Source organism: Zonotrichia albicollis, chromosome 2 (assembly GCF_047830755.1).
Source record: "Zonotrichia albicollis isolate bZonAlb1 chromosome 2, bZonAlb1.hap1, whole genome shotgun sequence".
In the NCBI taxonomy this organism is placed as follows: Eukaryota; Metazoa; Chordata; class Aves; order Passeriformes; family Passerellidae; genus Zonotrichia; species Zonotrichia albicollis.
Genome location: NC_133820.1, coordinates 15,280,111 through 15,304,811, shown reverse-complemented (window position 1 = coordinate 15,304,811; position 24,701 = coordinate 15,280,111). Strand labels below are relative to the sequence as shown.

The 24,701-nt window shown below is 42.2% G+C and overlaps 1 protein-coding gene across 2 annotated transcripts in view; it reads left to right on the top strand.

Annotated features, from left to right (window-relative positions):
• DSCAM (DS cell adhesion molecule) overlaps positions 1-24,701 on the top strand; it is a 487,286-nt gene that overhangs the window by 381,123 nt on the left and 81,462 nt on the right. For both annotated transcript variants that reach the window (XM_074534053.1, XM_074534061.1), the window contains exons 15-19: positions 4,528-4,695; positions 8,279-8,349; positions 13,013-13,253; positions 14,936-15,082; positions 16,851-17,006. In XM_074534053.1, the coding sequence (XP_074390154.1) occupies positions 4,528-4,695; positions 8,279-8,349; positions 13,013-13,253; positions 14,936-15,082; positions 16,851-17,006 (783 nt within the window). The remainder of the gene's footprint in view (positions 1-4,527; positions 4,696-8,278; positions 8,350-13,012; positions 13,254-14,935; positions 15,083-16,850; positions 17,007-24,701) is intronic.

Below are 24,701 nucleotides of genomic sequence, written 5' to 3'. Positions count from 1 at the left end.
GTTTCAGGATGTTTTGGTACTAAGAAACATAACCTATCTGCACAGACATGTACCTGTGGCAGGCACTCAGACCTGGCCCTTCATGGAAACCAATCCTGTGCAGCCTCCAGAGATTTCCATCGGAGCTGTGCGAAGAGCTCTGGAGGCAGGAACGGGGATTTGGGGCCCTTATTTGTGCCTATTTCACCATCCTTTAAAATTTTTTAGGTCATTAGAGCAGTCTTAGGGGACAAACTTGGAAATATTCTGTTTAATTGCGCTTTCTTATGCTCTAGTGTGAGGGGGCCACACCCGGGTCCCCGATGCTTTCGCAGAGTTGGGGGTTCCCAAAATCTTGGCCGGGATCCGCGGGAGTTCCGGCCGGGCGCGGGGCTGGTGCGGTACCAGCGATGGCCACCGGGTGGCAGCGCCACAACACCGGAAAGCTGCAGGTGTGTGAGGAAGGGAATGAGAAACTCGAGTCTTTCCCGAGAAACTCGAGTCCTTCCAGCGCTCTCCTCATACCCCAGCTGGGACAAAGTCAGCGGTAGCCGAGTTCACCAGGGCGGCAGCAATGGCGGCACCGCTCCCTCAGCGCCCGGCCCTGGCGGGCATGGAGCCCTCGGCAGCGCCCTGCGTGAAATAAACAGGGCAGGAGACTTTTCCTCCTTCTTAATGCCTTTATTAAAAGTGATAATCTCAAGGCTGGGCGGCTTGACAGGTCCATGGTATCGCCGTCATCACTCCCAGGGTGACTCAGAGAAGGAAGAAAGGGCAATTTTGTCCCATAGCGAGCAGAGCTGGGGGTCCCATCCTCACGAGAGCAGTGGGGGTATATACCCTGTGTTACAAATTTTGAGTTTTGCTGTCTCAGGGTCTTGGCTCCAGCTGAGGTCTTTGTTCAGGGCGAGCGGCAACCAAGGGTCTCAGCATCTCTGCAGGCTCGGTACTTTGTTCCCCTCGTCCAGACATCACTTTGATCTCTTAATTCCGTGTTGGCTCATTGTTTTGGGGGTCTTTTCGGTAAGATTGGTGGGGTGGCTTTCCCGTGGCATGCTGGCTCTGAAGTTATTTTGCATGCCCTCTGATTTCCTCTCCTTATGTCCCCTCCTTTCACTGTCTGAGGAGAAGGGCTGTCACTTAGCTTTAGGCGGGGCCATGCTGATAAAAAAGGAGTAGTTAACAAAAACGACCGATGATTACAATAACAAACAGGTAGAACTCCACCTTGGCAGCAACTGGTCCAACCTGTTCACTTTGCAACCTTTTTACAAAAAAAATGGGTAACCTTTTTTTTACTCATAACACTGCGGGCAGCAGGGAGCGAGCCCCGGCCCGGCCTCTGTGCCCGTGGCACCGCAGAGGCCAGGGCAGAGCTGCAGGAGTCGGGGCCTCAGGCAGTGCCCCGAGGCAGCTGCAGCAGCCGGGCCCCGGCCTTGTGGCAGCGCAGGAGGCTCTCGTGGTGCCGCTTCTCCAGCCCGGCCGAGTGCCCCTGCCCTGTTCGGCTTCCCGTGCCCGGCAAAGGCGCCCAGGCCGTGCTCGGTGCCCCCGGCTGTCGCTGCTGAAGGCAGTGGGGAAGAACGTGTCACAGCCCAAGAGATATCCCAATGGGAAATAGACGGGAGTGAGCAGCAGGAGTTGGGATGGGAAGAAGATGAGAGATCCCATGAGCGGTGCTTACAGAGAGATGTGTGTGTCCCAGAGGATTACGATAGGCAAGAGCCAGATCAGAGGGAAGGTGAGAGGTACCAAGACCTCTCACTGTGTGATGTGCATTCCCACATCTCTCCATGGGACAGTGTCCCAGAGCTTTTCCAGAAGGAAGGTGAGAGGAATGAAGAACTCTCACCATGGGAACAAGATGTGTGCTCCCACATGGTCCCAGTGGAAAGACAGCAGAGAATCAGAATTGTACCAATGAGAGAGAGCAGTGACAAGGAGCTGTCAGAAGGACTACATGCCAGAGCCCAAGAGCTGTGCCAGTGGCCAGCTGTTAGTGACTGAAAGCTGTCCCAACAGGAGGAGCGTGTCAGCAGTCAGGAGCTGTGCCTTTATCTCTTCAGGAGTGAGAGGCCTGGGCAGCTCTTCCTTCTTCTCACATCCAGCTGGGGCAGCAGCGTCTGCCTTGGACACTGTAGGACTGCCTGGGGCAGGAGGGGCACGGGGCAGGGCAGGCATTGCCTCTGCAGCCACCTCCATGCGAATGGGGCTGGGCGAGCTGGGCTGGGTTTCTTCTACAGCCATCTGTTCTTGTAGGGCATACTCTTCATCCAGGTTCTGCCGCAGTACGAAGAACACCATCAGTCCCTGGATCAGGATCACCTCAGTGATGTTCTGATTCTGGTATAGTGAAGCCTGGCTGCTGCTCCAGGTGTCAGAGGGGACACTGGGTGGGGTCTGTGTCCCTGGTGATGACAGCTCCTCACTGAAGAGAGAAGGAGCTGCTGCCTTTACCTCATCAGGAATGACAGGCTGGGGCAGATCTTCCTTCTCATCAGCTCCATCTGGGTCAGCAGCTGCTGGCTCAGCCTCCATGGGACTCTGTGGGGCAGGAGAGGCGCTGGGCAGGGCAGGCACTGCCTCTGCTGCCACCAGGGAGCAGCAGGAGGAAGCAGCCGTGGGGTCAGTGCAGGCAGAAGGGGAGAGGATGGATGACTGCGATGAGGAAATGAAATGGTGGCAATTCTTGGATGAACTGGAGCCTTTCCTGGTGAGAGATCCAGAGCTGTCCCAGGTGTCTGTCACAGGACACACAGGGAGGATTTCTTTGGGAGAGGGGATCCCAGAGCTTGCTCCTTGGGAGGCTTCTGTTGAGCGCCCAGCACAGGAGCTGTGCAGCCAGGGGCCAGTGCCTGCCCCACACAGCCCCCCCAGCCCCTGGCCTGCCCAGCTGAGAGCCCAGGCCCCCAGCAGGCAGCAACTGGTCCAACCTGTTCACACTGCAAATTTTTTAAAAACATTTGGGTAACGTTTTTTTACTCATAAGAGTTTGCACCCAGAACATGCAGCAGAAGGAACTTGTCGCTGAGCCTGTGGCTGAAGCCTTTCCCCTCTGCTCCCCTGTCCCTGCCCAGGGCCTGCACAGCAGAAAGCAGCTGTGGAGTCACTTCTGGAGTCCTTACAACTTCTACACTACACAGCGCTTGGGGTGGCAGGGACCTTACAGTTCATGTAGCTCCAGCTGATTATCTCCTGCTCTGTGTGTCTCTCTCGCTCTGACACTGTTTACTCTTTTTTTCTCTCTCCTTTCTCACATTCTTGGGAAATAAAATCTGAGTAAAATCCATCTGTTGCCTTCCCATGGTTTCATTTGCCTCTTAATCAGGGTTTTATTTGAAACAGCCAAGTGAAAAGTCAAGCTCAGGAACCCCACACAGCATAGGGACAAACACCAGAAACGTGGGAGTGGTAACAATATATAGTCTTGGGGTGGAACATTTTAGAGACAATACCATATATGGAACACAAGTAACCAACAGGGGAGTAGAACTTGGATTAATTAACAAAACTCCAAAGGCTCTCAGAAGGAGATCTCAGGCTTGCCCTGAGTTAGATGAATGTTTCCTAGGGCTTGATGCTAAGGTTTGGTGTCATAGGGGTGAAGTCTGGCTGACTTTGTGTTTCAGTCAGCCTGTTTCCCCCAGGGTCAGTGCTCAGTAGCTGTGGCAGGAGTTTGGTGTTGGCATTTCCATTTTCAAGGGTGTTTCTTCAGGATTGATTTTTTTTTTTCCTGGGATAACTTTCAGAGAATTACAGAATCCCTGATGGTAGAAAAGGTCTCCCAACACCTCAAGTCCAAACAGTGCTCCATGTCCACATTGTCACCCAGCCCAGAGCACTGAGTGCTATGTCCAGGCCTTCTTTGGACACAGGGATGGGGGCTCTACCACTACCTTGGGCAGCTGCTTCCAATGCTAAACTACCTTTTCCATGAAGAAATTCCTGCTGATATCCAAGCTGACCATCCCCTGGCCCAGGCTGAGGCTGTGTCCCCTCATGCTGTCATTTGTTGCTGAGGAAAACAGCCCAGTCCCCACCTGGCTGCACCCTCCTGTCAGGGAGCTGTGGAGAGCAGCGAGGTCCTCCATGGGCTATTCCTGTTTATTAACTCCCCTCCCTTTTTATTTTTAACACAACCAACATTCTCAGTGAGTGAAGATACCTTTGGGGTAGATCCCTTTGGGGCAGCAACTCCCATTTTTGTGCAGTTGTTCTAATGCCCCAAAGGTAAGAAATTACGCTTTAAATACTGGGGAATCTTTTCTGCTCTCAGCACCTCCTCAAAGAGGAGCTATTTCTGTGAATTTGCTGATGACCCCAGAGCTAAGATCCCGTTGTTCTCAGCAGCACTCTTGGAGCAGTTGGGAATGCTGCTGGCAGTGTTGGGAATGCCAAGGAAGGGGAAGGATCACTGGATTTGCCTGGAGCAGAATGTGTTTGCTGGATTAACACGGCAGTGGCATGAAACAGTTTAACTTCATGTTTGCATTACCCACATTAACACCACCATTTATTTGTCTGTTTCTTTTGATATTTCTTATCAAACAGACTCTTGGGATTCTGTCCAGAGAACCAGAGATGTTTCCCCTCAGCTAAACCAGGCCACCATCATCGACCTGCACCCGTCCTCCACCTACAACATCCGCATGTACGCCAAGAACCGCATCGGCAAAAGCGAGGCCAGCAATGAGCTCACCATCACCACTGATGAAGCAGGTATGACCTGGCTTTACAACCTCTAAATCCTGTGGGAGTTATCTCTCTTTGATGTCAGGAACCATAGCATGAAATGCTGTTTATGTGGCTGCAGCTGTATCAAAATACTGAGTTATTCCCATGGAACATCATGACTTTTGCAACTTCATTGTGCAGGGCTGTAATTAAAGCTGTTCAGTGGCATCTAGTGGCCAAAGAAGACATTGTGCTCCAAATTTTCAGCTTGTGTCGTTTGAATTAACATACCTGTGTCTACAGTGAGGCAACTCAACCAGCAACATCCTGGTTTTAGTGGTGGTGCCTCCCCTGTGGGTATTGGGACTTTCCTTACATGTTTAGATATTAATGTAGGTAACTGAGTTAAATTTCTCCCTTTTGAGAATGTTGATCCACATGAATCAACTCTTCATTTGAACATTCCGTCACTCAACCCTACCTTCATTTGAATATTTCCTCACTCAACCCTCCCACCATTTATTTTTTTGGCCCCTATTTAAGTCTCTTGGCTGTCACTTGTTGGTGTAATCCCCCAATCTTTGTTCTGTTGTATTACAGAATCACAGAATCATTTAAGTTGCAAAAGACCTCTAAGGTCATCAAGTCTGATCTTTATTTTTACCTTTAACCTTTCATTCTCTTTCATCAGCACCAGGAATACTGTGTGGGCATTTTCCCTTCAGTGGCTGGAGCCACTTTCATGTACATGGAATTTCTGCCTTCCTTTACCTTTTGCTAAGTCAGCACTGCTTGCCTCTGTGGAGATTTAGAGATGACAACATGGTGACAGTGTCCTGGCAGTGAAAATTCCCTTTCTCTTTCAAGATTTATGTTGGTCTTGGATTTGAATACCCAGAGACTGATTTTTAGTTCAGCTCCTATGAACACAACTGTATAATTCCCACTTAATTTCTCTGGGAATTTCCTACAATGAAAACACAATCCTTGTCAGGACAACATGATTTTCCTTCTGAGGGACTTTGTGAGTAGGAACAGCACACAAGGGCTCACAGTGGAAAGCAGAATGAGCTAGAGACAACATAAGTTGCATTTCTTTTATCATTCCATCAGAAGAAAAGCATGCAGTGAACAGATTTAACAGTGAACAGTTTGTTTGAAAAATACTTATTTTTTGATCAGAAATTTACTCTTCCTATGTGCAAAGAAAATGTGAAATCACTAGAGAAAATAGATTCTTCCAGCCAGAGTCATCTAAAACCCCAAAATGCCCATCCTTCCTTGTGCAAAATATAGGCTGGGTCTTGGATCTGCTCTCTTATTCACCCATGCTTGGAATGGTTTTTACTTGCCAAGTTTTTCCTGACTGGTAATTAAGTTGTCAGGATCAGCAGCTGCCCTTGGAATAAAAAAACAGCTTCCTCATGAGCAGGGTGGAACCTTAACATCAGCTTTTATTCAGTTCTTTGTAACCATGCTTCAGAAAAAATTATCCTTTTGTGGCTGTCTTTTTGAGGAGCTGTTCGTTGGTAGAAAAAGACCAGCAGTGTGGAACTGTATTCACAAGTCACTGATCTACCTAGGGAAGGACTGGGAGGGAGGAGGTCAGGCTTAGGCAGAGTTTGTGATGTTTTCCTCCTGGGTTTTTATTTCAGGGGATGCACAAAGTGTAGGAAAATCATTTTTGTTTGATCACTGTTTACTTCTGTTCCCTGCTTTTACAGCAGGCAGTGGTGAGCAGCATGGGTGCAGGGGATGAGAGAGAAGCTAATGAGCAGGGAGCAAAATAAAGGTCCAAGAAATACAAGATAAAAACCAAGCAACTTGGAAAGGGGGGCATTCTGTATCACACATTGCAAAGAAATATCTCTATTGAAAAGAAACCTGTGAAAGGTCTCTGTGGCAAAAGAATAGGTAAGGATGGAACAATTTCAAAGCTTTCAGACCACATCTTTCTTTCCATACAACCCCAATTAGCTCATGTGTTGGAAAATAGATGCCAGCACACACTTGCTCCAATGCCTGTCAGAAAAAAAGCATTATGGCCATTGCCTAATACTGAAATCAATAGAGGAAATGGGGATATCTGGGTTTTCTTTATGTCCTTGCCACAAACTCTGTATGACATTAAATATGTAAAACAAATGAGTTCTTATTTAACATCTCCCTATGGTGTGCTGGGAGCACCTAACTATTCAGGTCTGTGAAAAAAAAAAATGGGGTCTTTTGAGAAAAAGTCAGGATTTTTTGGGGCAGATTTTAAACCCCATTTTTAGGATCAAATGCTTGGCTCAAATTCCACTATATTATAAGGAACCCCAGAGTGACATTCATTTTTGTCAACAGGAGGACAGAATCAAGGTCAGGCTTCAAAAAATTCGTAGAGATCTCATTTTTGACAGTGGACTTTTGCCTCTTCTCCTTCCTTTGTATTAATGCAAGAAGAATAGAAATAAAGTTCTTTCAAGCTTTGCAAATTTCCCATATGAAGGACAGTCAGGAATGGCAGAGAATAGGACATATTTAATAACCTAAACATATTACAGGCTGTATTCTGTGTCTCTGCTTTCATCAGTTAAAGCAAAATGTTCTGGTTCCTTTCACCACAGCTGTCATTTATTGCTGCTCCACCTCTAACAGCCCCATCTCACCCTTTTCATTGCTTTCCTTCCTTTGTCCTGCTATTAAACTGAATTTCATACCTTTTACTGAGGCTGTATTCTGCATCAAGGGAACCCTCTGCAGCAGCTCGAGGTGGCTCCATCCCTCTCCTCAGATCTTTCCTTTGCAGTGATTTACCTCACCGAGCAAGCAATTTACTGCACATCTCTCTGTTCAATCCCAGCTGATCCTGATCTGCTTTATAGCTGCCCAGCTGACAAGGAGGTTCCTTCTTTTTTCATTCACATTTAAAGCCTCCTGCACACCTTTAGAACCATGTTGATGGTCCATGAAAGTTTCCCTTGCTCAGGCAAGAGTTGAAAGAAGGTTTTCCCACCTAGAAGTTATTTTTTGTCGGATTTCCAGGCTGGAACTCTTACTGGGGAGGGGGAAGAGTGTAAAATGTGAAGGATTTTATATAAAATATCTGATATTGGTCTGAATGTGCTCAGTTTCCAATGAACAAAGGGCATCCCACTGGAAAATTTGCAACAAGTTGAAAGCAGGATTAGGAACTCCTGGCTCACTTGCTTTAAATGGGTTCTGCTGCTTTTCTGTCTGGATTAGGAGCTTCTGGCTCACCTGCTTTAAATGAACTCTGCTTTTCCATCACCCACAGGGTTGTGACTGCTGAGAATTCCCCTTGCCTATCTTCAGATAAGCAGAGACATCACTGTGAGAGTATCTCTAGCCAAGAAAACCACTGTTATTCATTTTATTCTGTTCATTTAATTTACCAGCTTGGTATGTTTTGGTATTTTGTTGTATTTTGCTGTTGGCCAGAGATGACACCTGAATGCAGAGGATTCCTGGCCCTGCTTTTGTTTGGCAAAGTTTTCCATGTGGCACTGACTCCAACCTCTGTGAAGCTGGGGTGTAAAGGTGGTGAAATGCTGAATTTTATGTAAAATGCTGAATTCCTTGGGCTGTGAGGGCCACCTTTGATGCATTTTCCTTCTCTTTCCAGCCCCTGATGGTCCACCTCAGGATGTGCAGCTTGAGCCTATATCTTCCCAGAGCATCAGAGTCACCTGGAAGGTAAATCCTCACCCATCCATGGATCAGATAGGCTCTATCAGTATTTGGATGCTTTCAGGGGAATTTTATAATAAGTGTGCCTTGGTTGTTTTATTCAGGAGAGACATTACAGATGCCTTTGCCCACATATCTTAAAATATATGCCACTGAAGGGAGCATCATGCAAAGAAAGCCTTCCCCGGAGAGTAAGAGTAGCAGCTACTTGCATTTCCTTCTTTTTTCTTATTTCAGAGATAAGGCCACAGGTTTAGGAAATGAACACTCACAAAATTTCACTGTGGTTCTGGGCAAAACTTCCACAGAAACCACTGGAACCAGTGGGATCTTCTCATTGCAGTAGACTTTGGGACAGATTTTTGCTGCATACAGAGTGTCTCATTATAGTCCATGAGAACTGATGAAGAGTAATTAATATAAAAATATCATCAGCTGGTATAATTAAAAAATGTGGCATGTCGTGTGACCCAATTTTTCTAGGTTTTTCCCAGTATTTTGACAATAACAGAAAGTTTTAAATGCTTTGGTATGATATCAGAGATACTTTAACCATGTTTTAAATGGTTTTATTATATACACTGCTTGTATATTGTGTTAATAATTCCATATATTTACATTTCTTAAATATGTAATGTTAAGAGCTGAAATGGCACAATAATAATGATTAATTTCTATATTGATGTTAATTACTCCTGCAAATGTAGGTGATGTGGCTTTTGTCTTATTATATGGATTATTCAGAAAGTCAGGAGCAGTGAGGTTCTGCTTATTAACCACATAACTATGGGTGATTGGTTATTTATTGCACAATAATGAATAGATTGTAGGTTTAAGCCAGTTAGTTAAAAGGCAGGTTCAGAACCTCTTCTGAATCTGCAATGCTGATGCTTGGATCTTGTCCACTTCTTAAATTTATATCAGTATAAACCAATAAATTTATATCAGTATAAACCAAATGGTTTCCAAAACCAAAACTTCACAAGAATGAACTTAAAGACATGAATTTAAATCCACACAAAGTCAGTAGAGCAAACCAAGTAGTTTTTGAAGCCACGCAGGGGTGCACAGTGATTCTCAACAACTGAAATAAATTTTTAATCATTTTTTTTCCTTTTTAAAAGCACTTAACTGTGACTATCTGATCAAGTCAACTGTAATCTTCAAGTTTCTATGCCTGAATTTGTTTTTATGGATTCATGGGTGGGCAGATTTAAAGGCTTTGTTTGCTTTTTCAGAAAGTTCACTTTGGGGGATGTTTTTAAAAGCAGCAAGAGAAGATGGGCACCACTGGCTCATTGCTGGAATTTATAGCTGTTATTTGTGAAGTTCTGCCATCAAATTTGATAGATGCAGATGTGAATAGGCAGCTACAGGACAAACAGAATTCTCATCCTTACATTTTAATAACTGCCTAAAATATGTACAATTTGTACTTCAAGGACACTTCAAGTACAACTGAAGGTGTCCTGGGCTCTGGATGTTGTCTGATATTGAAGGATATCAAGTGAGGTGCTGGGCTTGTGTTCTCAAAATTGTGTTTGGAATTTGATCTGAGAATCCTTGTCAAACAAAGTTCAGTATATAATATAGCAAGATACTCACAGAAACAAGTTATATATTGAATACATACTTCATTAGCCTGGTCTCATGAGCTGAAGGGAGAGATGGATTTTCACAATTTGGAATGAGTTTAAGGTGAAGTCACTGGGCAAGGTTAGAACTTGTGTTGTCCTACCTTTACTTGAAAAGTTATTTCCTGACTGACAGCTTCTAAGCTGATTTAAAAATCTTCTTTTCCCTGCTGAGAAGTCCCAAACCAGGAGCAAGCCACTTTACTTCCCTTGACTTACTGCAGTGTTCTCCAGGTCAGAGCAGTTTTGGTTCATTACTCGAAAAAGAACTTTAAGATGGTCCTACAGACATAATCCAGTTTGGTTCCATGCTGAATCCTAACTTTTGGGTAGGTCACTACAGTGCTGTGCAGAAGGCATTCATTGCGTCTTAACAAAATGTAATTAAGAATAAAGAAGAGATCAGTCCCCTGTTGTCATGGAAGCCAAAACACAAGAAAAGAACCTGACCTTGGTAGTTTTTATTTTGGAGGCATGTGGAGCTTTAGCCATGAAAGGCTATGATGACATTGAACAAACAGGATTGTGGTGCAAACCATGGTTATATTTAAAGCTGGCAAACTTTATTAAAACACAGTGTCAATAACAGCAAAAGGAGCAGGGAATACCACATTGATTATCTTTCATCTTGTATGAAATCCCATTTCTGCAGCTTGCTGCAGCTGTAAATCTTCATTTAAAGTTTTGACTTAGTCCACTCTTGGAAAATCCCGGTTAAGCAAAGTTGTGTTGGTCTGTGATTTGTTTAATCCAATATCTGTCCACATAAGACTTTGGGTTTCAGACTGAGCTGGTAAATAAAACTCAGCACTTCTTTGTTGTTTAAACTGGTGCAGAGATGATGGGAATTATACAGGAATACTCATTTAGGAAAGAGCATGAAAATATTCATTTTTTCATGCAGTACTTTACATTAGGTAAATTTAGACGTGAGGAATATTCCTTTTCCTCTTTATTCCTATTTACACACACGCAAAACTACAGAATGTCATACTTGACGAAGTCGTTTATACCCTGTTTTAAAGTATTGAATTCTGTGAGAAAAGCAGAAAGTGTATGGACTGAAACTTAATTTTTCATAATGTTCTATGGCTACTGACATAGAACAAGGTTCACAATATTTTTCCCCAAGAACACTAAGTTGTTTCACTCAATTTTCTACCCAAGGCCAGGTTGGACATTGGGGTTGGAGTAACCTGGGACAGTGGGAGGTGTCCCTGCCATGGCAGGGGTGGCTCTCGATGGGCTTTGAGGTCCCTTCTAACCCAAACCATTCAGTGATTCTATGAATTTATCTGAACTCAAACAACAAAAATCTGACCTTAGTTCCCAACCCCAGCTTAAAGGTTCCTCCTTCTGCAAACACTCAAATATCACAAAGCCATGGAATTATCCAGAATATGTAATGCACTTACAAAGGGCTCTGATAATAAAATGATATACTTCTAAAGCAGTTGAGGAGTTTTTGACCAAAAAACCCTGAGAAATATTCAAACAGGACACACTTTATAGTCTTAGATTACCAAAACACAATCGTTATCCCTGCCATGTGACTTAAAAGGATCTCAAGATCTGAATCTGCTGATTGTATCAGCTACATCTGATCAAAGTGATACAGTGGGAATTGAAATTATATCATCACTTCAAGTTCTGTGTCTGTTTTTCAGGCAAGAGGGAGGAAAAAAACATATGAAGAGATTATTCAGTCAATCAGTTGCATACAGTGACACACCTTTTAAATTTGAGAGGGGGTTGCAGAGCAATGGTTTTGATGGTAGTGGATAAAAGGCAAACCTCACCCTGCTTTTGTTGTCTTTAGTGGAGTATAAACTCCCCAAAACAGGCAGGTCCTGTGGCAGAAATGAATGTTTGTCTTGAGAATCTGTTTCTCAGGAGATTTAATGGGATGTAGAAGTAACAGAAGTTGCTGCTTCTGACACTCCTACCTGTTGCTGATAAACTGCGTCACAAAGACCTTTTCTGTGGGGCAGTTGGACAGATGAGCTTGAGGGCATCTGTTGGGAGTTTGAAAGAGGTGTGGAGGATTGCAAAGAGATTTTTGCTCCTGGATTAAGAACTGTGCCTTAAAATGCACAGTTTATAAAATATTTATATATAGTAAAATCCATATACTTAGTACTTAAAATATATATACTGATTATGCCTTGTATATATACAAGATCAGGCGGGAACATCATCATATATGGAAATTAGTCCATTACTATTTAAATATCATTTTTGTGGATATTGCTGTCAATGACAGGCTTTTCCCCTGAGCTGAAAATCTCTGCTTTGCACTGGATCACCTTTTATATTGCAGAGCACACAAATGATTTCCAGTAGTCAGGAGCAGGGAACCTTGCACTGAGAAATGTGGCACATAATTATGGCCAACCATTTTGTGCTGTCCATGTCCCTGAATGCCAGATACATTGCAGCTATTCAGTATGCAAATCCCTGCTTCCCAAATCATTGTTGCCTTCAGCACTCATTATCTAATCATCTTTCCACACTACACACTGAATGAACAGAAGCATATTTCAAAGCACAGAATAAAATTTTCCTAATGCATGGGACTGAATAAACTCCTGTGACTGCCTAGCACAGATCAATAAATTCCTTCCTAAAGGTCCAGTGAATGGTGGGGGCTGCTGGCAAAAACAATTAGTAGTGAATGGTGGCCTGGAATGCAAATATACCCTTATCAAATCAACTTGGATTGATTCACCTGAAAAGAGAACAAAACATCCTAAAGTCACACTCAAAAGTGTCTCTGTATTGGATTTTTCTGTGCATGAACCATTTTAAGGTCTTTCAGCACAGATTTGAAAAAGACACACCTGAAATTTATATTTTAAAAAGTTGTTGTTTCACGTGCTGGAAGTATTTCTGAATTGTTGCCTAGAACTAGACTTGCATTCAGTAGGGAAAAAAAGAAAAGTTAAACTTTTTTTTTTACTTTTCAGTAATTTTAGGGAAAACAACTTGACTTTGGATGTGTGCACATTATATATAACTTTCCATTTTCTGTTCAGGCTCCAAAGAAGCATTTGCAGAATGGAATCATCCGTGGGTACCAAATAGGATATCGGGAGTACAGCGCGGGGGGAAATTTCCAGTTCAACATCATCAGCATTGACACCACGGGGGACAGTGAGGTTTATACCCTGAATAACCTGAAAAAATTCACCCAGTATGGCATGGTGGTGCAGGCCTGTAACCGGGCTGGGATCGGACCTTCTTCTCAGGAAATCATCACCACAACTCTTGAGGACGGTGGGTCCTTGGCAAACGACTCTCATGGGACATATTGTTAATTTTATTTTTATTTTTCTTAATTTTATTCTTTTATTTTCTCTTTTTTGTCCTTATTTTTATTCTTATTCTTATTTTCGTATTTCTTAATTTTTTTATCTTGTTGCATTTATTGTTTGATTAGTGCTGATGAAAGTAGGGATGATAAAAGACCAGTCTTTAGGTAGGAAGGTGCCTGCTCAATGAGCTTGTCTGATTTTCATTGCGAGGGGGAATTTATTTTACCAGGTAAATAAAAATAACTCTGCTAATGTGATATATCCTGCTGTGAATTATGTTGACTGAGACCAAAAGTTTCATTAAGGAGCCAAATGCTCTGGTGTTCACATATTTGCAACTACTGTGATCTCATCGTTGCTCCAGAGTGATCTCATCATAGTTTTGAGAAGTGAAGCTGTGAAAGGTGAAGCAATATTGTATTTTTTGTTGGATTACTGCTGTTTCCAAATGAATCTGCTGTGTAACCAGAGCTCTTGTACTGCACTGTCTTGTATCTTAAGAGAGATGTGTGATTTTTCAAGGATATCCAGTGACAGAAAAATCATTGCTGTTTCAGGCAAAATTCACCCTCTCTAATCCAAGGAACAATATAGATTTATTTTTTTTCCTAACTGCATAAAAAGTACTTCTCAAACAATGAGAGGGAGTCCTCTAGTGGAAAAAGAGAATGATCCCATATCCAAAAAAAAAAGTTCAGTATTTTAGAGGAGTATAACAACAAATAATCCTAAAGGCCATGCAAGTCAGATTTTCACCTACTGTAAATCAACATCAGTGTCCTGAAACCAGTGCCAGCTTGGAATCTGACTTCTACATCGACAAAATGGAATCTCACACATCTAAAATCCTCAAGAGCCACTGATTTGAGGCAGGCTATTCATGAAAGACCGATAGCTTTTTTTTACTCTAAATGTTTCTAGGCTCAGCTTGCTGCAAGACCTCAAAAGGCAGCATGCCCACACAAATATATATATTTTATACTATAATAAATGGGGTTTTTTTCCTTCAGAATCCAGCATGCTTGCTTTTCTTGGAATTTTTTTTTGGTTGTCACTCAATTTTGAGTCCCTCTTAGAATTAAATATGCCACAAGCTTTAAAAGCAATGCCAGTTACTAATACTGCTGTATTGCTTTGACACTAAGTGGCCAACAGAAAATGCCTTAGATTTGTTTGATTTTTCCCTGTTTTTTTAAATATCAGCAAAAAAATATTATGACCATTTTTCCTATGTTTTTTTAAAGATGTGCCCATTTTTTCTCCCTCCACCAAATTAAAGGGACATCAGAATGGTCCAAAAAGGTGCAAATTTGGCTGCAAACTTTAAAAAATATATTTAAATTGCTTACAGAATGTTCTACACATTGCAGTGTCAGAACACAATTATATTTCAAAAGAAACAATAAAAAACCTATTAAAAGATAAGTCAGCAAGAAGGGAAACAGTACATCAAAAGTCATTCCAGGGAAAACAGCTGCACTTGCAGAAACATGTGAATTGCAGCAAGAATAAAGGATTTGCATTGTTAAATTGTGTAATGGTAATTAAATATTGTGTGGTGGGATAGAGGGAAAAATAGAGGTTAGCTAAAGATGAATATTGAGTTGTTTTCATTGTGTTAAAATGGTGAATCTCTTATTGCAGTGCCCAGCTGCCCTCCAGGGAATGTGCAAGCCACTGCCACGTCCCCAGAAACCATCTCCATTTCCTGGTCAACACTGGCAAAGGAAACCCTGAATGGGATCCTGCAGGGATTCAGGGTTATCTACTGGGCCAACCTCTTGGATGGAGGTGAGAAACACCAATTACCAAGGAAAAAGCTGTATGTGGCCTTTATATCATTTTCTCTCTGGTGCGAAGGCATTTGACTCCCTTTTCTTTTTGATTTAGAGAAAACTTTCTCTATCTGTGAGGGAGCAGGTTTTCCTAGAGGCTGAACAGAGCAGCAAAGCTGCCTGGAGCAACCTCAGTGAAGGCTCCCACCATGGGTTTGCAGAACTCCCATGGTACCCAACACAACCTGAGCAAATTTCACCTCAGGTACAGAGTCCAGAATGGATTTTGAGTTTTTTAATGGACTTTTGAGGGTTTTTTTTAAGAATGGTGACATGGATCTAGAACAAACCAGCCCAAACCTGATTTTCACTATAATTTTGTTGGTTATCTCTTTGCCTGCTCAATATGCTATCACTTATATTTTGATAGGATGCATTTCCTCTCCTGAGGAAAAAAGATGGAAAAAATTTTTGCTGAGGGCAAAAGAAGGAAATGTCTGTGGGAAAAGCTTGTTATTTCCATGCCAGCTTTTCGTATTGTGTTTTTGTAGTCTTAGCATAATTCCTGGGGAAACAGGCTCCAGAGCAGAGACTGAGTGAAAGAGTCAAAGGAAAATTGTGATGCTTTCCTAATCTGCAATTTATTGCGTGATGATAATTCCACCTATGGCCCTTTTTTGTAAATTAAACAAATAAGTAGGTTTGAGATGCACATGACTTTATTCCTATTTGCCCTGTGGATTTTTCACAGCTGTCTCCCTTCTTTCCTTTCATCCAGCAGAACCACAGTTCACTCTAACCTGCAATTGTGCAAATCCTGGCCTCTGTTAGTGTGGAAAGGGGAATTTAGAGTGGAAATGTGACCCAGAGGCCCATTGTCACTGCTGGTAATGGTAGCCTCAAAAATATTTGGAAATCAACCAAGCCCTTTAAAAATAAAGATTAAAAATGTACGAGAGGCATACAGAAAAAAATGTAAACATGTAGGGCATAAAATGAAATGTTTACAGTGACGCCTGTAGTTTTGGATCAGATCCTGTGTGGATATTATCACATCTAAGCTCCTATGTGATGTCTCACAACGTGATGAAAAAAATGATGTTCATACCATGCTTAAAACTGGATTTTCTTGATTTATTCAACTTTATTTGCTGTCCTAAATATGTGTAAAGTTTTTTTTTTTCTTTTTGCCATATGGATTGTACTTCTTAGCTTGCTTCAAAAAAAAAAAGAGATTAATATGAAGTGCATCATCTTTCTGCAAGTAAATCTGATTTTACTGTGTTTAAATCTATTGTAAGCCACTATTGCTGCTATCAAGTGCTTTGCAGCACCACTTGCTGCATATTTTAAAATAAAGGGGACATTTTCTTCATTTTCCTGATGAGAAATGGTCTTTCTCATAACCAGAAAATCTTTATAAAGATAACCAATGTTCTCATTTTTTTTCTTTAGGGGATGTTTCACAATGATCTCTTCTTGTTATCTGTTCTTTATGAAAAATCTCATTACTTGTAGAATTTCTTCAATTCTCTTCATCTTATATTTTTTTTTAAATTGCAACAAAAAAAAAAGTTTGCAATGAAAAATGGGTCTGCTTCAAGTGGTAAGAGGTCAGGACATAAATGAATTAATTGTAATTCATTACAAATCATTGCTGTTCTGCAATAATGAAGCATTCCTTGTCTGGGACACCCAAGATTTCCACAGCAGGTATCAAGACCCAGAAGAAGAGTGAAGTTGGCAATAACTCCACTTCTTTTTTATTTCATTTTATTTTATAGAGCTGGGAGAGATAAAGAATGTCACTACTACCCAGCCATCCCTGGAGCTGGATGGTTTGGAAAAATACACCAACTACAGCATCCAGGTGTTGGCTTTCACCCGGGCTGGGGATGGAGTGAGGAGCGAGCAGATTTTCACCCGCACTAAGGAGGATGGTAAGGAGTGAAAGCACCTTCCATTCCTGCTTCCAGGAAATGTCTGTTTATCTCAGGCAAATATTTTATGTAAAGACATGTCTCAGGCCTGCAGAGATTGAAAATTCAGCCCTGGGTTGTCCCAGCACAGGGAGGAGCTGGAGCTGCTGCAGAGCCCAGAGGAGGCTCCAGGATGAGCAGAGGGCTGGAGCAGCTCTGCTGGCAGGAAAGGCTGGCACAGCTGGCATTGCTCACCTGCACAGGAGTGAACAAAAGGCCTCAGGGCCTGGAGGAGCTGACAAGAAAGATGAAAACAGAATTTTCACAATGGCCTGGAATGACAGGACAATGGGGAATGTCTTCAGACTAACAGAGAGATTGTACTAGATGGCATCTTGGCAATGAGGAATTGTTCCCCTGGCAGGGTGGGCAAGGGCTGGGATGGAATTCCCAGAGCAGCTGTGGCTGCCCCTGGATCCCTGGCAGTGCCCAAGGCCAGGCTGGACACTGGGGCTGGAGCAGCCTGGGACTGTGGGAGATGTTCCTGCCATGGCAGGGGTGGCACTGGATGATCTTTAAGGTCCTTTCCAAACCATTCTGATATTCTATGAAAATGGGGAAAGAAGGAGAGACTCTTCTGGAACTATCTTATATTACTTAGATCCCACTATGAATATTTTTTCACTATACATACATATATATATACACACACACACACACACACATACACACACACACACACATATATGTATATGTATATAAATCCTCCAAATATCTCTTCCTTCAAAAGCAAAATAAAGAACAAAAATGTCTTACCTTTCTTCCTAGACCAAAGCATAGAAAATTCAATTCCTCATGCTGAAAGTTTAAGAAACTTTTAATCATCCACAGACACTGACACGTGAGATCCCATAATCACTTTATTGTAACTGTTATAATCACTTCAGGTTGCCTCAGTAGGATGCCATGCACTGATCTATTTCTGGAGCACTGAAATTCCAAATTCAGGGGACGTTTTGTCCCTAACGTGTTTTAATGCCTTGAAAATACAATGAGATGTACAAATGTATTTTTTGATCCCCTAAATGCTTTTGAAAAACTGGATCAATACTTTTTGTGGTACAGATAAAAATGCCCACAGTCCTCTCAATGAGGTTACTTGAATAATGTTTAATTTTTAAATTCTCATGTGAGTTATACAATATGTTTTCAAGGAAATTAGTCAATGGATTTTCCTTTCTTGTACATTCACTTTATTGGTCACTCATGAATATATGAATATACATGCCAATTTTTTATTTGTAATAAGATTTACAAAAGTGACAAGAGAGCAGGTTCAGAAAATTAACTGACTTGATGAATTCTGTGCTTTTTTCCCAATAAAAAAATATGTGAATGAAGTTATTAATTTTTTTCCAATTAAATATTAAGGGACTCATACTAAAATTTCCATACATTGTAAGGTCACCTGGCCCAGCTGTAGCTGTATCCAGGGGATGCAGTAAATGAAAACTGCTCAGCTCTAGACTTGTGTGTCTCAAACCCTGAACATCCTGATATCAGCCTAAAGTCCTTTAACAGTTACTTTGGAGCACCCAGGTCCTGACTCAGATGCTCTTGGGGCACCCAGTGCTTGGAAATAGATGGATTTATTTCAATGAAAAAAGATCTAAAATGTAAAATCTGAAATGTAAGAGAACTGCAAAACACATGCTGCATTTTCAAGTTACTTTTTGTCAAGTAGATCCCAGCACAGCAAACCTGAATTTTCTCTGAACACAAAGGCTGTCAGCCCTGAGCCTTGGGAATGGGATTTAATCCACCAGGAGCCAGGAGTAATGTCCCACAGTGCTCCAGGAGCTTGGGGGCAGGCTGGGATATCTGGTTCATGTCAGAAGCCTCAAATATTTCTTCTCCTTGTCCTCCTCCTCCTTCTTCTTCTTCTCCTCCTTCTTCTCTTCCTCTTCCTTCTTCTCTTCCTTCTCCTTCTCCTTCTCCTCCTTCTCCTTCTCCTCCTCCTCCTCCTCCATCTCCTCCATCATCTCTGTCATCATCTTTGTCTTTTCTTCCCCCTAGCCCAGCCTCATTTGCTCATCCCAGTTCTTGGTGGTGGCTCTTCTGCTGTCTCCATCCTGGGATCAGACAAGCCCTGGGGAGGGGAGCACATTGCTCAGACTGTGTTTGGAGCTGTGCAAAGCTCATCTCTCACCTTTACTCCTCCTGCAGCTCAGCAATAACTCGCCCTGGGACAGCCTGATGAAACTTTCCAGACATTTTCTGATGCCTCACACTGGTTGTATTCATTAAATCTTTTGTCCAGGAAACTAAGTGGAAAGGTGTTCCAGAAAATACAGTTATTTCATATTCAGCTTCAGCTTCACATCTTTTTACTAAGGGCAGGAAAGGTTTTGAGTGGAATATACAGAGCCCTGCTGTTAAGCATAAGCCAAACCCAAAATCCTGGATCTAAACATCCTGAAGGCTGTGGAAGTTAAAGAGGAAAAGAGCATTCACACTGGCAAACTGTGCACCAAACAGGTGCCTCATTCCTCAGAGGAAGGGACATTTCCACTGTCATTTTCTAAGAAAAATATTCTGTAGAGGATTTTTCAGTAGGACTAATTCCAGTGCACTTAAAAGATTCTGCCCTGAAGTGAGTTTAAGCATTTCCTTGGCATGTGAAATAAATTAATTGGAATCCTAACAGAGCTTAGAACTGAACCTTCTCTGGCTACAGTTATAACACAAGATATTCCACCCTGTTCTAATAAAATCTGGAAATCTGGGATATTTTTAAGTGGCTGCCAAGCCCTCCACATCATTATTGCTATGAGGCCATATCTGATCATTAATTCCATTCTCTTTTTTTCATTTTTTTTACATGAGAGGAAACTTTTCTTTGTAAAATCAATGGTGCAGCATTTTCTTCTGCTGCTGGAAAAGCCAGCTGGGGCCTCCTGTGACTTCTCTGTTGGTGTTCAGTTAAAGACATCAACCCAGAATTTCTTCAGCAGGCTTGATATCTCTAAGGGTAACCCAGCAAGTGAATCCTGGATGGAATGCCTTGATACTTTGATTTTTTGTAATGTTTGATACTGATTTTAGACACCAGAGGTCAGACACTGCTGCTGATCAGCAAAGGAAATGGGAACAACTCAAGCAAATAATAGGAAAGGAGCTTTCAAGAAATGAGCTTTCCTTTCAATGTGATCATATTTAGGGGGTTTATCCAGCATTTTCTCCCCCCTTTTCTGAGAGCTGACTTCAGAAAAAATGCTGCTCTTTCTGAGTTCCTCCTGGTAGAAAAATAATGCAAGAAATGTCCAATTTTTAAAAATTCATTCTGGTTTTGTCCATTATCTTTTCCACTTTACATCCTCTTCACCTGGAGACTTGCTTTAATAAACCATTAAAAATTAAAGCAGCTCTTCCAATTCTTTTCCCTGCTGTGATCAAAATGCAGTTTGAAAGGCTTCTCTGTTTTGCAGCAAGAGGGAGTGTGTGTCACAGATTCCCTTCTCTGCTCCTGTGCTGCAAATGCAACATGAGCAAACTATGGTTGAAATAAAGAATTTGCTGCCTGACCAAGCCTGGAACATGACAAACCACCTTGGCTGGCAGCAGTGCCCTGACCTTGGGAGGACACAGACCCCAGAGCCCCCATGCCAGGAGAGCTTCCTGCAGCTGGGAATTTGCTCTGGGTGTCTGTCAGAAGTGGCATCTGGGCTGGCAGTGCCACAGGAGGGTTTTAGCAGCAGTGCTGTGCTTCCAGCTCTCTGGCACTCAGAGCCAGGCAAAAGCTGCAGCAGGAAGGAAGGGAAAATAATCCCAAATCCCTCTGCCAGCCCCACTCTGCTGAATCCAAAGGGATTTCTCTCTTTTTTCTCTCCCTGGACACCAAACTTCCTCACCATGGGCATGAGAGGCACAGACAGCATCTGGCAAGCTTTACATTTTTTCTGAAATGATTAAGCAGAAATGCAGCCAGATGCATGTTAGTACTCCTTGGAGCAGAGCTCTGCTTAGGTTTGTTCAGCTGATGAGGGTTACTGGGCTCTGTGAGGAGAAATTGCCCTTGATGACCCCTTAATGCACTTTTTTTTTCTAGTGGTAAAGATCTCCAATTTTATCTTTTTGACTAAAAAGCAAAAGGCACAGTATAGTAAATGTTCCCACTGGGAAACTGGCAGGATTTGATAGAAATGGTGAGCTTAATATGAGGCCAGTTCAGAGTAAATTCATGTGTGGATGTGTTTTGGCTGGCATAGATCTGCATTATAGGTGGAATATTTACATGAACAAACAGGCAGCAGTCAGGAGCTGAGTTTATTTTGGTTTTTCTAAGTGCAGCCAGCAATGGAATAGTCCCGTATCATGCAGAATTAAAACCCTGTTACAGAACAAGGCTTGGATTTCTGATTTATTTGCCATATCACTCTTTAAATGCACCACAGTCTGTGCATTTGCCTCCCTGCTGCTTGGTACTGTGAAGAAGAATGGTGATAATCTCTCTGCTTAAGAAAAGGAAAATGAGAAAGTTCCTGGAGCTCCTCCCCATTTTCTGGCACATCTAAATGCTGGTTCCCAGCCCTGTCGTATCAGGATAATTGCCTGCTCTGCTTTAGCATTTCACTTGCACTGTCAGGAATACAAAGTGTTCTCCTCCACATGAAAGCAGGATGCTATTTCCGTGTTTTTCAAAGCCTTGCTAGCTGGAGAATGAGGCCATCTTTGATCTTAAATTTGCCACATCTGCTCCCTGGAAGGCTGTAAAGTTGTTTAGAAGCAATCCTCAGCTTCTCACCATAGTTTTAGCCCCGGTGATTATGGGGGGAAAAAAAAGGATCTATGGCATTGTGCAAATTCAGTTTGTATTTCCAGGAGCTGTGGGAGTCAGTGTGCTAAATAAAGGTCCAGGGAGAATTCAATAAGGCAGCTCAGGTCTCCTGATACTGCTGGCTTGTAATGACTGAAGCCTGAAATGCTGAGAATTCAATGAAAATAAGAGGAAAATACCTTTAATTTGCTTGGCAAGGGTCAGGATTTTCTTCTCCAGGATCAGGCAGGCACCACATTCCCCAGCTATTGAAAATGCAGGTCCAGCAACGAGGGGAGAGAATGATGCATCTGACTTCATGTTCTCAGAAGGCTAATTTATTACTTTATTATACTATAGTATATTAAAGAATACTATACTATACTAAAGAATACAGAAAATACACTTACTGAATGCTAAAAAGATAATAATGAAAACTCGTGACTTTTTCTAGAGTCCCAACACAGCTTGGCAGTGGTTGGCCAAAGAGTGAAAACAACTCACAGCAGAATCCAATGGAACAATCACCTGTGGGTGAACAATCTCCAAACACATTCCACATGAGCACAACACAGGAGAAGCAAATGAAATAAGAATTGTTTTCCTTTTCTCTGAGGCTTCTCAGCTTCCCAGGAGAAAAACTCTGGGCAAAGGAATCACATTCAGGGAATGTGAATGCCACAGCCAACCACAACTTCTCCAGATGCCCAAGGAGCCCAGTTTAGTAAGAAATGCTTCAGTTGATGCTGAGGTAGCTGTTTTGAGGTCCAGGGGATGGGTTTGACCAATGACTTTACCCTCTGGACAGAGAACAATGGGATCTGTGGAGCACCAGATGAGATTTTACAGGATTCCTGCCTAGGAAATGTAAATGCTACCACACACGCAGTGGAGTGACACACTGCTTTCATGTGCACAGCCCAGCAGTGCAGCAAAAAGAGGACTAATAAATGAGTATTCAGAATAGTTTTGGCAACACTGCAGAAACTGCTGCCTGACTCCAACCCAGTGAGATGGAGAGGTCCTTGGGTTGAAACTTTTATTAAATGTCTTCCTGAGTTTCTTTCTGGCCCCTCTTTGTGCTGGTCTCACACCAAACAGCAACACAGCAATGACAAGGAATGTTTCCCACATAGGCCCAATGACTGGAAAATGCCAGATGAATTCTGAGTTAATCCCTCAACACTCGACAGCCATGACCAATTACCATCAGAACCTGTCCCTATAGATCACACCCTAATTTAACAATAAATTGCATTAACCTCATCCATCTATTTGCAGTGATTTCCAGAAAACATTGCTATCCATAAAGGAATCCTCCTGTGGGTTAGGTAATTACCCTGGAGAGCCAGCTTTCACTCCTCAGCAGCAGGAGCAAATAGCATTTCTAATGAGCTGGGTATAAATAACAAGTTGGATGCTGTCAAGCATCAATATTTACTCTGCATTGGATAGAGCTGCTAACTGAATTAGCCCCTTTGCAGTGAGGGGCTGGGTTTGCATGCAATTATCATCATGACGTTCTCACTTGATGCCTAATTAGCTCTCTCGGCACATTATAAATAGAAAATGCAAATTCAAAGAAGTTGCACTGAGTGGCGCCTGTCAATTTTCCCACATATTCCAGGACCACCTATGCAGATATAAAATGGAGGGTCTCCTCACATTGTTTTTACATTGAAGATGAGCAAATTTAGACCCCAGGCTGGCTGACTTCTCTTTATGGGCAAAGTTCTGTAGCAGCATAATATCTGCTTGCTTAATTGAGGTAAAACAAAGATTCAGAATTTATCTGCAAATATCAGGACAAGGGATTTTGTACCTCTGCTGCACAATAACTGTTTTCTGTGAAAGTAAAGAAAGCTGATTAAGCATTACAATGGTAATTGCACTAGAAATTTTAACATTTTGGTAGTTTTACTTGAAAGGAGAGAAAAATATCAGATTCCTCACAAAGCAGTAGTTCTGTAGAGAACAAAGTCCAGAAAATTGTTTCATTTTGACTTTAATAACTCACATAGCAATTATCAATACAACATATCTATTTTAATAATGTGACATAAATATGGAGCACACACAGAGCTATAGTATCTTTCAAATTATTTATTTTCACAGTTTTAAAATATATTTTCAAATATTTTGACACAAGGTATTATTTTTCAGTAAATTTTAAACCCATTATTCTGATATTAAATGTAGCCCTTGTTTTGTGTGGATACAAGCTTGTGTGTAATGTGATATTCCAGCATGCAGGAAAATAAATCTTAGCAATTTTTCACATTAGTAAAAGAGTGTTTCCAAAACTGGAGAGAATTGTACAGTGTAATGTGTGTTTGAAAAACAGCATATGCTCATGAAATCAAAACCTTTCCCAAAATGAAGGGCTGCAAAGGGATGTGGTTAAGATTACACAGCAAGATTTTAGCATTTCTGAGCTGAAGCTTTTCCCACTGGTTTTAGACAGGAGGTTTGGGGCTTTTTAGCTATTTCTCTGTGATAACTTTGTATTATTGTGTATTATGTAGATAGCTGCTGTAATTAGAGAAATAGATATTGTGCAGTGCCAGAGACAGGTCTGAGCTGCTGAGGGCAGGGCGAGGGACAAGGACTCTGTGAGGGGAGATGTCTGCTCACACATCCATTGTGGCACTTGCTGGCCATGGGTCACACCAGGCAGTGCAAACTGCTCATTTACCCTGCGCTTCATTAAATTCACAGCTCTGCTCTGGATGTCCATTAAACTGTCCACATGTGCCTTATTTATAACACTTTGGCATGGGTTGTGTGTTCAAAGCTGGCCATTTATTATATTATAAAGCCTTACTTGGCAATTTCTGTGACCACAGACAAGATATTTTCACGTGTGCATTTAGATTCAAGCTGAAAGGGGGAATTTAGGT